Source organism: Macaca thibetana, chromosome 18, assembly GCF_024542745.1.
Source record: "Macaca thibetana thibetana isolate TM-01 chromosome 18, ASM2454274v1, whole genome shotgun sequence".
NCBI classification, from domain to species: Eukaryota; Metazoa; Chordata; class Mammalia; order Primates; family Cercopithecidae; genus Macaca; species Macaca thibetana.
The window spans coordinates 67,391,824-67,405,845 of NC_065595.1; the positions used below are offsets into that span (position 1 = coordinate 67,391,824).

Below are 14,022 nucleotides of genomic sequence, written 5' to 3' on the forward strand. Positions count from 1 at the left end.
TATCCAAAGGAATACCAATGAATGCCTGAAGCTCAGACTCATGGCATTAAATGAGGTACTACAAATATTTCTCATTTGGGAGCTTGAGATCTCATGTGTTAGGAAGTGACTATTGTTTTAGCAGGGCGCCTTGGAGGACTTGGGCATGAGGCAGAAGGTTCTGTTGAGACACTCTCATCCCCTTCTCAATCCAAAGTTGTCAGAGCAGTGATGTTGGAAAAATCTCTGTAATGAACCATGAAACATCAGGAGCTCAGCAGAAAGACAGTCATATAGAGTCTGCTTCCGAAGGAACAGCCTCCTTGGGACCTCTACCATAAATAGATTCTGTCCTGAAGAGAGAGGCAAATACATGATGGTACCAGGCACTGAGGACCTCCAGCTTTTTGCTTTTAGAGACTTAATTATGTCATCTAACAAAAGACCTAATTTGAGAAATATTTCTAGGCATGTTCAACTGTGCAGAAAATGTCTTTGTACTTCAGACTAGAGGAAATTAAGCTGCCATCTGGTATGGGATATACAACAGCAATAAAAAAAAATTGCATGAATTTTTTTTTCCTTTTTTTTCCCCTTTGGGTATGAGTGTGGAAGTGTTGAGTTTTGGCTTTAACTGTTTTGTTTGGAGTGAATCAGGTGGGGTGGAAGTAGGGAAACGAGCTAACTCTTGTTATCAGCCATGGTTAGTTCAATAATATTTAGCCTGACCTTTACATCTTTTGTCTCTCTTTCCTTGTTTTGTATTAATAAAAGTTATTGTTTGGAGTTGAAGGAAAGGAATGTTCACAACTAGAGTATTGTAAGTGTTTGGCTAGGTTTTGAGGGAGGGTTTAGAATTTTCTTTTTAAGCAGTTATAACTTAAGGGATAATTTTTCATTATATAAGATTTTATGAGCACAAACGACTTGAAATTTAATACACTTGATACTCTGTGTATAGAATTAGGTTATAGAAACAGTATGGAGAATTGGGAAAGAGAAAATAAGTCTTTGGGAAGTTAGAATAATTAGAGATTTGAAAACTGACACAGGTTGAAGAAAATGGGTTGGTAGAAGAAAAACCACTGGACTTGGAATTAAAAAATCTAGGTTCCAGTTATGATTTTGCCAGGCACTTCCTCTCTGATTTTAATCAAATAAATTTACCCCTACATACAAATTAAGATAATATTATCTAGTGTATGAATTTATCATGGGGATTTAAAGATGAAATAAGTGCCAATATATATACCTCGAAGCATGTTTTAAGAAATTTTTCCCATGTAAGTTACTCTACGAAGATTATTGTCATAAAGAGTGTATTTTTTGAATAAAATAATTCACTTTTTCTGTTTTTATTAGATAAGAATTCTTATCAATATGGTTGTATTAGTCCGTTCTCACACTGCTAATAAAGGCATACCCGAGACTGAGTAACTTATAAAGGAAAGAGGTTTGATTTACTCACGGTTCAGCATGGCTGAGGAGACCTCAGGAAACTTACAGTCATGGCAGCTTGTAATCAATGGTTTTGACCACTTTCAGCATGCCAAGTTCAAACAATTTTATTGAAAATCAAGAAACCTGACATTTTCATTAGCCTATACGGCTCATCAAGAATAAGTATTTGATTTTTATAGTTTTAAAACAGTTACAGTTTACAGGTTCAAATTTTCATGGACCTATGAGAGGGAACCACTCTTGTATACAAAATGTAATTCTATGTTATGAATTTGAGTTAATTTTTAAGAGAATTGAAATAAATTTTAATGCTGACATGATTCAAGAAATGGAACTCAGAAGTAACCCATATCGTGATAAAACAATCTTTTTGTATATGTAAGACAATTTTAAAAACTGTATTTGCTAGAAATGACCTCTAGCTTTCTCATCAGGAGTCTCTACCTGTGGGCTGTGAAAATATGGTATGCCCTCCCACATCACAGCTCTGTGTAACGATTTGTCTTGTCCATAATTACTGAAGAGCTCTGTTGCTATCATAATAAGACTTAACAGTCTAGAGAAGGAAGATGCCGGGAACTGGCCTTGGAAATAGGATTTATATCTGGAGGAGAACTAACATTTGTAGGATTATATTTGCCTGTCTCTCTGTTCTCTCTTTGAATTATGATTATAAACATACAGGGTAGTTTCCCCATTTTGAGATATATAAAAGCTCTTATGCTGGTTAAAACAAAACACAGCAAAAAGTCAAACCCAAGCCTTTCTCACTTCTGTTCCTATGTGTTTTCCACTGTCATGCTTTTCTGAGAGCCCACAGATAGTCACTAATTAATTCCAGCAAATCTCTCTGACTCCCACTGTCCTCTTTAAATCCCCAATGGGTCTCTGGTACATGAAAAACCTTGGCTTAGATGGAATAACTGTAAAGTCCAATGATTATTTCTTAAATATGCCTTTAACATAAACATTTGAGAACTCATATGTACAGAAAAGTGTACCAATTGTAAGTGTACAGCTTGGTGATTTTTCACAAGCCGACTATGCTAATTTAGCCAGAATCCAAATCAAGAAACGGAATATTACTCACACCTCACAAACCCCCTCATACCATCTCCCAACTTCAACTCAAGATCACAGAGGGCACTATGGGCTGCTTTTAGCAGCTGTGCCTGTGATTCTGTGTAGGGAATATATGCAAAGCTTGCTCATGGTCGTTGATAGCTCCAATGTAAAGTAAATGCACTGTGTTCTTAATGCTCTTTGTAAAAGGAAGTGGAAACTAAACTGAGAAGATCAACCAGAAATAATGAGTCTTCCATCCTATGCCTTTTCCCCCAGCGCCCTCTATGCCAGCTTATGAACTTGAGACACCTCTGAATCAAACTGACAATACCGTGACAGTCATGCTGAAACCTGCCCACAGCAGAGGAGCACCTGTCAGGTATGGAACAGAGGGGTGGGCCAGCTCTAGAGAGAAGAAAACTAAATCAAGTTGATTAATTCCTCCAACGTGTTTTCTACGGATTTGCTGCAAATCTCAGCCAGCATGTAAATCCATATCTTTATTAGTTCTAATTAAAAGTAATGACTGAGGAAAATGAAAGGGCTTTGACGTGAGGTGGTCAAGTATTGTTTAAAGGGTTTTATGCTGATGCGAGTGGGTTGTTCTTTTGAAGATAAGGCACCAAGCACTAGTCTGTTGAGGAGGTAGTTTTAAATTAAAAGGTGACTGCCTGATGCAATTTGGTTACACAAGGGCAGATAGCATTTTTGTTCTCAGCTCTCTTCTTTGAATGGATGTTTAAATTTTTTCATTTGTGTGTTTACTTTGGGTTTTATGTCATTTAATTTTTAGTAAATTAGCTAATTTCTCAATAGAATATGGGATGTATAGTTGTTGTTTTTTTAAAAAAAAAAAAAAAACAGATGATTGGAAAGAACATTGTGAAGTCTTTATTTGAACAGATTTGAGTTAATTACCAACATCTAGGCCCGCATCTTATCCCATGATGATTTATATAGCTAAGCAATTATAAAATGTAACTTTTACAGTGACTGAGTAAAATAAATTTATTATTTCCAAGACAGAGCAAAAGAATACCTGAATAACTCTGGAGTATCAACTTGTCATAAGCTCATTAATCTACACAGGTGAAATTTCTACTTGATTCAGAGGGATTTAAATGTTTTACCTTTGTATTATCAGAATAGATTCCCTTCAGAGTCATCTGTTACTTTGAATAGAGTACTTGGAAGAAACATTTACATTGACAAGGCATTTTAGGGTTTATTTTCATGTTCCTTTTGTAGAATTTGATTTCATTAATCTTTTTACACCTGGCTATATTTGATCATGTTTTCACTGCAGTATCATAAGGCAATCAGTTAGATTTCCTTCTATTCAGTAAAATATATTTGGAGGTCTCGGTTCATAAAGTCATAAATAAAACCAGAATAGTATTAGTTTTTAGTGAAGTCAGATTAGGGAAGAGTCACAGAAATTTTTATTTCAAAAATCTCCAAAATTTTTAAAAGAATTTTTAGTTTATACTGTAGAAGAATGCAACACAGTAGCTCATGTAAAGTTTTATGCTTGCTGTTCATAGATGCAGTTTGTGAGAATACTATGAAATATATAAAAGCTCTATTCCAAATTGGAGATTGTGTTAAGTGCTACATTTCAAGTGATGTGCTTGACATTGCCCAGGCCCTCTGGGTTGATGCCTGTGGGTGGCACTGAGAGGTTGCACTAATCCGATGGACCCAAGGCATACATTAGATGCTATCCAAGACTCAAGTGTACCCATGGCCGTGGGTCAGTCTTTGTTGACTTTAAAAGCTGAAATTTATTAAATGAAAATGTATGCTCTGACCATGGCCTTGGGAGCATCATTTGTTTCTGATCCACTTACGAGTTGCTCAGACTCAGCAATAAAGAGTCATTGGGAAAGGACTCGATGTTTTACTGCAAAAAGCATCATGATCATGTGAATAGTTAGAATTCACTCAGCTTCGATGCCTCCAAACCGAAGGAAGCTGAAAGCTTAATCATTTTTCAAAAACAGCCCGTTATTCCATGGTACTTTGTTCTTATATGGATACCTTTTGCACATTTTTTGTACTTGTATCTTACTTTCAAACGCTTTCTGTTGGACTTTCATTTGCATCTTTGTATAGCTCTGTCCAAGTTGTGTTGATTGGTTTGTTTTTGAGATGGAGTCTCACTCTGTCGCTCAGGCTAGAATGCAGTAGCCTGATCTCAGCTCACTGCAGCCTCTGCCTCCCAGGTTCAAGCGATTTCTTCTGTCTCAGCCTCCCAAGTAGCTGGGATTACAGGCGTGTGCTACCGTGCCCGGCTAATTTTTGTATTTTTAGTAGAGACAGGGTTTCATCATGTTGGCCAGGCTAGTCTTGAACTCCTGACCCTAGGTGATCCACCCATCTTGGCCTCCCAAAGTGCTGGGATTACTGGCATGAGCCACCATGCCTAGCCAAGACTTAAGTTTTAAAATAATTGCTCTTTGGGCGATCTGCCTGCATCGCTTTCCCAGCCCTCTTCCCTGGTCTTTACAAGGTGCTGGGCACACTCCAAACTACTGTTCTTTTTTCTAGCATATGCCTCACTAAGACATTATTTTATTGTTGCTTATTTTTACACATGTCTAGTTGTTTTTCGGAGACTTTGGGACCTTACTAGTAGTTCTTGGTGTCCTCGGGCTTCCTATTCTTATGTCTATAAAAATACATATCCAAATTCTTGTCAGAGTCCAAAATACATAACTTTCTCTGCAGACCTTACATCATTTCATCACTTTGTGTTGCCTCACCCTCTTTTCTAGTTGTCATAACATCCTGGTTTACAAGTTCAGCACTGCTGTGCTTTTAAGAAGGGTCATATCAGTGTTGGTGAATATGCTCCTTGAATTTGCCAGAAGCACTTTGCCTCCAGTCCCTAATACCTTCTTCCCCTGTTAGCATCTTGAAATTAATAAATATATCCATGTTTATTATTCACATCTGTAATCTTAGAATCATGATCAATCCTTATGGGACATCATTCAGTAAGCGTTATAGGGAAACCTGCTATAGACATCATCTTTATTGGAAGGATGCCTATCTTAAATGGGTAAATTGTGTTGGCGCAAATTTGAGAGAGGAAATTATTTCAACCTCGCCTGTCAAATATGTGTGTGTGTGTGTGTGTGTGTGTGTGTGTGCCTTTTTTTTTTTTTTTTTTTTTTTTTGCAGAAAAGTGAATGTTGTCTTCGAGAGATTCATTATATCGGACAACATAATTGGACTGATTATCTGTAGAATAGATGGAAGACCAATATAGCGAGAAGGACTAGGTTGGGGAAGAAATGTGTATAGTACCCTCTAACTAAATAGGGCATATTAAAATTCTCAATTTCATGTAATGTTTAGACAAATAAGAACTCTGATTAGGGAATCATATGGACCTAAATATAAAGCCATAATGTAAATTAAAACATTTGAACACATCTGGAAATCTGCAAAATGCACATGTAATCAAACTGCAATACAAGAAAGCTTTTCCCAAATGATAAGATAAATACTAGAAGGAGGAGGGAAATGGAAGCGAACATCTGTTTGCTTTCCTGGATTTTGCACAGTATTGTATATTCAAAAATACTGTCATTGTGTGATTTCCAAAACCCATTTTTTTCAATTGATTTGATTTTTTTCTTTAATCCATATTCATTGATGTTGAAAATTCAGTTGAACTTCGTTTATGCACTTCACTAAGTAAGGTGGTCGTGTATTGATTTCCCTACAAACACTCAGCTTGGTTCATGTAGATTCTTGAAATTGCATTAAACTCTCAATGTAAATGATTGTTGTCTTTTTATTGATCAGCACATCAGCTCTGTCACATAAAATTATTTAAATCCTGGGATGGCCCAGAAGAACACAAATTCCATCATTCCAGCCAGTAAACTAGCACCTAGGAGAGAATTTTAATGTCTGTTCATGGATTCAAAGTTTTTTCATTAATAAGATACGGAAAAGTTTTATTTTCTTTCTTTTGTTTATTTATTCTTTTCTTGAGACAGGGTCTCACTCTGTTGCCCAGACTAGAGTACAGTGGTGCAATTGTAGCTCACTGCAGTCTTGACCTTCCGAGGCTGAAGCGATCCCCCTGCCTCAGCCTTCAGAGTGAGTGTTAGAGACAGGATGCACAGTGCCCCTGGCAAATTCAAGGAGCATATTCACCAATACTGACATGACCCTTCGTAAAAGCACAGCAGTGTTCAATTTCAAATGCAGAGCACCTCAAATGTGGAACTGAAACCAGAGAGTGATGATTATTATTAACGAAAGACCATCCCAGCACTTTGGGAGGCAAAGATGGGAGGATCACTTGAAGCCAGGAGTTTGAGACCAGCCTGGGCAATGTAGCAAGACCCTGTCTTTACAAAAAAGAAAATTAAAAAACAAAAACAGACAAAAAACATAGCTGAGCATGGTTATAAGCCTGTAGTCCCAACCTAGGCATGGTTGTGTGTACCTGTACTCAGGAGGCTGAGGCTGGAGGATTGCTTGAGCCCAGGAGTTCAAGATCAGCCTGGACAACATAGAGAGGTCCAACATAGACCCACCTCTACCAAAAAAATGTTTTTAAGAAAGACAGGATATAATCAGGCATTTTTGTTTTAAAAAGTTTCTCATAAATTATGGTTGTTGGCATACAAATGGTTACGGTTTAGTAGTTCAAGGTTATGAAGCATAAAGCATGTTTTCTTTTTCTCAAGCAGCAGCAACCCTTTTGTTTATCTCACTGTCTGTAAGTTCAAGGAAAGATGTTCAGTCCATTAACACTACCTTCCTAGACATCCCATTCTCTTCTCCACACAAGGAGCCTTTGAGCATTGGGGATATGGAGGAAGCTGCTATGGACTCTCTTCTCCAAGGGCTGGCAATGTAGATGGGAAAGAGAGCTACATGGAATCTAGTGTCCTGTAGTAAGTAGGGATGAGGATGGGATCCAGTGGCCTGACCAAGGAGTGGTCAGTACAGGGAAGAGCCAGCTAAGACTTCAGAGAGGAGGTAACCTTGGGGCCGAGTAGCTGAATCTTGACAGATGGCTGTTGTTCAGAGCATCTGTGTGATGTGGAATATGTTGTCAGGGAGGTTAGGTATGTGGCTGGCAAGGAATGAAAAATGAGAGAGACAGGTTGGCTCCATGAGGACAGGGAGGACTGAGTAGTTTAGCCTGATCTGAGAATGAGAAGTGTGTTACAATCAGAGAGGGGTGAGATGGGAGAAGAAGCAAGGGAGATAAGAGGATGAATTGGATGACCTTGCACCCCATACCAATGAGTAGCTATTTACAGGATTCAGGTCAGGGAAAAAATGTAAGGAAGAGACACAGCAGTAATGGAGGATGGGTTAGAGGGCATGGCACCGCAGAACTAACAAATAGGAGCGGCATAAATGCTGGAGGATGTGCTGGGCCCGGTTAAGATAGAGCTAACCCTGAGGGCATGGAGGAAGGGGGTTTCACAAATGCCTGGTGCTGATTTTCATTAGAAAAAGGATTTAGAGAAATCAAAAACACCTAGTCCTTTTTAGAAGGAGAAAAAGAATATATTGTTGATAAAAATACTGTCCAGGGTATTGTTACAGTGAATACTAGAACACTTGAAATTGAAAAACTAGCCTAGCAATGACTTTCCAATAATTCATTGGAAATCACTAATTATATAAATATTTTTCAACCCCAATTTTCATAAGCAGTAAAAAATTGTCTTAGTGTCTCTTGTTTGGAAGAACCTTCTGGATCTTTCTTTTGTTGCTTCTCCTACCTTCCTTATATTGCACCGTAACCCCTTTGCCGTGAGCCTGCGTCCATCAATTTTGTGATGATGACTGTACATGTTGGGGTGTGACCATGATGCCTGCTCAATGGATGTGGGTAGCACCTCTGGTTACTAAAAGTTAGAGTGTGAAATGCTTCTCTCAGCTTCAGAAGGCATGCCAGCAGCACACTTAGTGGGCGACTGTAGCTCATTCTTAGCTAGGGCTGGGGAAGACCTAAGTTTTTCATCATACTACTTTGTTATCCCCAAAAGAACCCATGCTGTCTCTGAAAAGGCAAATATTTGAGTTGGAACTACAGACTCCATGAAAGCTCTTGAGTGTCCTTCACATTGGAGGCCACACCTTGCACACTCCTGGCGGCGAAGGCCAGGCTGTGTTGTGCGTTCCCCTCTTACTGACCAGCTGCACAGAAGCCATTCAGCAGGAAGGAGGGAGACATTAAAGTCTACCTCTTTTTCCATTGACCATAGAGAAAGTTACATGCTGTTTCTTTTCCCTCATCTAGATAGACCATCCTTAAATGTTAATAGTGGAATAGGCCGGGCGCGGTGGCTCAAGCCTGTAATCCCAGCACTTTGGGAGGCCGAGACGGGTGGATCACGAGGTCAGGAGATCGAGACCATCCTGGCTAACCCGGTGAAACCCCGTCTCTACTAAAAAATACAAAAAAAAAAAACTAGCCGGGCGAGGTGGTGGGCGCCTGTAGTCCCAGCTACTCGGGAGGCTGAGGCAGGAGAATGGCGTGAACCCGGGAGGCAGAGCTTGCAGTGAGCTGAAATCTGGCCACTGCACTCCAGCCTGGGCGACAGAGCGAGACTCCGTCTCAAAAAAAAAAAAAAAAAAAAATAGTGGAATAAATTAGAAACAGTTTCAATTATAAACTCAGAGCACCGAAAGATTGCAAATGGTTGCACTGGACAATATATTACTTTACGAATTGTAAAGCTGCTCTGCCATTTGCTCTCGGGAACCCCTGGGTCTTCTTAATCACAGTTATTGATTTAGGGAGTTTAAGGGATGAACTTCTAGACGTGTTCCAGGCTAAGGCCGATAGCCTTTCTGGAAGAGAATCTTGGAAATTTTGACAAAGATTAACTGATTTGACTATAGATGCCTCACTTTCATATATGTGAAATGTGAAGAAAGGTTGCAAGTTCTAAGAGGCTGATAAAGTCATGTGTGACCACTAACCCAGTATGCTTCTTAGAGCCTTAGACTTTTAGAACTGAGCTGCAACTCAGAGGCCCTGACCACATTCCTCATGTTACACTTCTGCTTCATCCTAGTTTGGTGGTGGGGAGAAGGATAAGGGCACAGATATAGAAGGAATTATGTTTTACATCATTCTCTTCAGCAGATCATTTTATCAACCAGCACTTACAAGTATACACAATGTAACTCTTTATTATAAGAACACCAGGGTACACAAAAGTGCTAATATGCCTTCTATTTCCTCAATAACTATTTTGTTAAGTATGTTATATTACACTTGTGAGGCTTACCTGTATTTGGTTGCAACTTAATTAATATTCAGCTCTTCAATCAGACAGTAGAAAGATTAGGGAGTGTTCTTGGTGTTTTGTCCCATATAATCTGTCCGTTTTGACTTGTATGTATGGCCCAGTTCCGTCCCATCTCTACTTTTACCTGCTAAGTGTTTTCCTGTCCTGTATCAATGTATTTTCTGCTCAATGAGAAGTAGTAAGAGCTCTGTCCAGTGATTTGTACCTGGTTAAAATCCTGGCCCTTCATAGCATTGAAAAGTGTTGTAGGAAATATTAGGATTGACACTTGGCTACTATTCATTTATTCTTTGTTCATTCACCAGATATCTACTGAACACTTATTATCTTCACGTCATTGTGCTAGGGTTATGATAAAAGCTGTCTAGAAAAGTCCAGGGTACTCTAAGAGTATATGACAGAAGGATGAAATCTCAACAGGAGAATCAGGAGTGTCTTACTGAGAATGTGTTGATTAAACTGAAACCTGAGGAGGAAGTAGGTAGGTAGGTTCACCAAGTAGGTTAGCAATAGGTAGAAAAGCCTAAGATAAGAGAAGTTAAAGAGACCTAAGCAGTGGTCATCCTATCAATAAAATTGAAAACACACAAGGTTTGACCATCACTCAGGAGCATTAATTAGATTTACGTGCAGTTGTGCGCAGCATAAGGACATTTCATTCAACAGACTGCATATACTGCAGTGGTCCTGAAAGATTATAATACTGTCTTTTCATTGCACCTTTTCTACATTTAGCTTTAGGTTTACAGATACTTCCCACTGTTTTACAGTTGCCTACGGTATTCAGTACAGTCACATACCGTATAGCTGTGTAGCGTAGGAGCAATAGGCTCAAGCCTAGGGGTGTCGTAGGCTGTACCATCTAGGTTTTTGTAAGTACACCTTATGATGTTTGCACAAAGATGGAATGGCCTAATGAGGCACTTCTCAGAATATATCCCCATCATAAGTGACTCATGACCATATTTAATGTTGAGAGTGAGCATTTTCCTAGGCTAAACGTTACGTAAAACATGTAAATGTAATCAGAAATGCAAAATCGTTTGATCACAAAATGATTTTAATAATTTAGTTTTTGAATATCACGCAATACCTCTAACCTAATTAAGAGTGCAATAGATGTTTATTGAATGAACCTCTTCTTTTTCTTGCCAGCAGGAGTAATTATCACCTGAAACATTTATAGATAAGAAGACCCTAGACCTTCGTTTAACTAGTGGGACATATCAGGAACATGTGGAGTTTTAAATTCTATTTTCATCCCTAAATAAAAGTTAAATATCGTGAACCTTCCATAGAATGCAGAACTATAAAAGAACAATAACCTTTGAGGCAATCTGGTTTTCTCCTTTTTCTTTTTTTCTTTTTTTTTTTTTTTTAGTAAGAAGGGTAATTAAGAAAGATTGCTTCAAATAAGCCATTGCTATAAATTCAGATTCCATCAGGAAGGTCACTCCAATTTGCAGGCTTTTACTGACTCCTGGAGAAACTTGCCTTCTCACCTCTTGGGGTCAGTAGTGACACCACTGCCACCGCCCCCCCCCCCCCCCCCCCCCCCGCCCCGCCTCCTGTTCGTTTTACCTTCCATCCCCACAATCACTGTTTTAGTTCATATTTGTCTTTCTCAGATCTCCAATCCCCGTTCCACCCTGTGGCTGCAGGGTCTTTCCTCCCAGGTTAATAACCCATCAGTGTCTCCCTATTGCCCTCAGCATAAATCCAGACTTCCTCTGATGGGGAAGCCTCTGGCTTCTACTCACTTCCTGGGGCCGCCTGCCTTCCACCTGTAAATATACGCCTGAGAATATCCTGGGTGGTTCCATGCCATTTTGTGGGTTTGTTTATTTTGCGATTGATGTTTCTTTCATGGAATCGTCTCTCTTTTTTCTTCCCTCCGCTGTCCTGCCTGCACACACACACACACACACACACTCTCTCCACAGTCTCTCTCTCTCTCTCTCTCTCTCTCTCTCTCTCTCTCTCTCTCACTTATTTCCACTCCCCTCCTAGCTATGGCCCAGATGTCACCTCCTTGGAGAGCCCGCCCTGGCCCCCTGCCCGTCTGTGTCCTGCAGCTCTCCCAGAGAGCTCAGCCCTAGATTCACTGCACTGGCTGGTGACTGCTTGTCCTGGCCACCTACCAGCTCCTTCAGGGCCAGTCCTGTTCTCTGTGATTTTACCTCTGTATTTCCAATCCTGGTTCTGTGCCAAGCACAGCCTTCCATGAGTATTGGTTTGTTTTGTTTTTATTATTTGTTTCTCATTCTTTTAAACTGTAGAAGAATTTTTACTGAGACAAAAAATATGACGGGGTTTGCATATTAGACCAACCACTGGGACCGGGACATTGGGAAGTAAACGGTCCCATGTGGCTTCTGGATGGAAAGTTAACAGATTACCGTGGATGGATGCGTCAAAACCGTCTCTTGACAAACACAGAGGCTTTTGATTGGAGCAGGCTGTGCTCAGGGGTTCCACCTCCCAGTTCTCGCCGAATGACTGAAGTTTCATTTGGTAGAATAAGTGACATCTAATCTCTCTGATGTAAACAATTCATACAACTTAATAGTTTAGAAAGGTAGTATCACAAATTAAAAGAACCCTTGGCACAGACACAAGAAGACTTGGGTTTGGATCTCGGCTGGGTCGTTTACTAATTGTGTGACCTGAAGTCACCCTATGTGTGAGGCTCTTCTTGCATTGCTGTAAAGATACCTGAGACTGGGTAATTTGTAAAGAAAAGAGGTTTAATGGGCTCAGCATTCTGCAGGCTTTACAGGAAGCATGGTGCTGGCATCTGCTTGGCTGCTGGGGAGGCCTCAGAAGCCTCCAATCTTCCACCTGTAAATCTATGCCAGCACTTACAACCATGGCGGAGGACAAAGAGGAAGAAGGCATGTCACATGGCGAAAGCAGGGCAAGACAGAGAGTGAGGAGGGAGATGCCGCACCTTTTTTTTTTTTTTTTAATTGTGTGTGTGTGGAGATGGAGTCTCACTCTGTCACCCAGGCTGGAGGGCAGTGACACAATCTCAGCTCACTGCAACCTCTGCCTCCCCAGTTCAAGCAATTCTTCTTCTGCCTCAGCCTCCTGAGTAGCTGGGATTACAGGCGCCTACCACCATGCCTGGCTAATTTTGTATTTTGAGTAGAGACGGGGTTTTGCCATGTTCACCAAGCTGGTTGCGAACTCCTGACCTCAAATGAGCTGCCCACCTTGGCCTCCCAAAGTGCTGAGATTACAGATATGAGCCACTACTCCCAGCCAGATGCCACACATTTTTAAGAGACCAGATCTCATGCGAACTCAGATTGAGATATCAATTATCCCCAAGGAGATGGCCTAAGCCACTCATGAAGGATGCGCTCCCATGATCCAAACACCTCTCACCAGACCCCACCTCCAATTCCCAACTGGAAATTATATTCAATATGAGATTTGGGCAGGGACAAATACCCAACCATGTCACCCTCTAAATTCTCTAAGTCTGTTTCATTTGTAAAGTTGCCAGTAAATATGCTGCTTGCCTGTCTCGCAGCCTGGTCAGAAGGATTATGATCAGTGAAAATTCTTCACAAACCAAATTGCTCAAAGAGAATAAAGCTATAATATCATGATTTGCTTTAAAAATGTTGACTACATTGCTATTCCGTCTTTATCCCCATTGCACTCTGCTTTTAGTACTATACTTATGCCGATATGCTATGGTTGTCACCTACATAGAAACTATGTTTTAACAGTCACCCGTATTTGGCAATACTTTTATAGAAATTGTAAGAAATGCGTGTTTAGTATTAATATTGTGCATTCATTTGGTAAAATCATCAATGTTTTAGATCTCTTGTTCCATCATAACATCCCAGCAATAAGAGAAGGCATTATTGGTAGGACTATTTATAGGTAACAACTCATTCCAGGGAGTAAAAGGCAATGTTGGTAAGAACCGAAAAAATGCAACCACAGCATGGAGCTTGATGCTTCTGGGTTTAAATTCTCATTTGCCAAGATTTAATGTCCAACTCAAAAGTAATAATAATATCTACCTCAAAGGACAGCTGGGAGAATTAGTGACCTGTAAGCAAAGCAGTCAGGACAGCATCAAACACAGATGTTATCTGTTCAGTACAGGAAACTTTTTCTTATTGTTGATTTCTGTAGTGATAGAAACAACTTATAGATAACGTGGTAGCCCCTGTTGTTCCGCCTATGTCTT

The 14,022-nt window shown here is 39.9% G+C and overlaps 1 protein-coding gene across 11 annotated transcripts in view; it reads left to right on the plus strand.

The window, feature by feature from the left end:
- Nucleotides 1-14,022, plus strand: part of PTPRM (protein tyrosine phosphatase receptor type M) — an 835,753-nt gene that overhangs the window by 512,920 nt on the left and 308,811 nt on the right. For all 11 annotated transcript variants that reach the window (XM_050767360.1, XM_050767362.1, XM_050767361.1 and 8 more), the window contains one exon: nucleotides 2,782-2,884. In XM_050767360.1, the coding sequence (XP_050623317.1) occupies nucleotides 2,782-2,884 (103 nt within the window). The remainder of the gene's footprint in view (nucleotides 1-2,781; nucleotides 2,885-14,022) is intronic.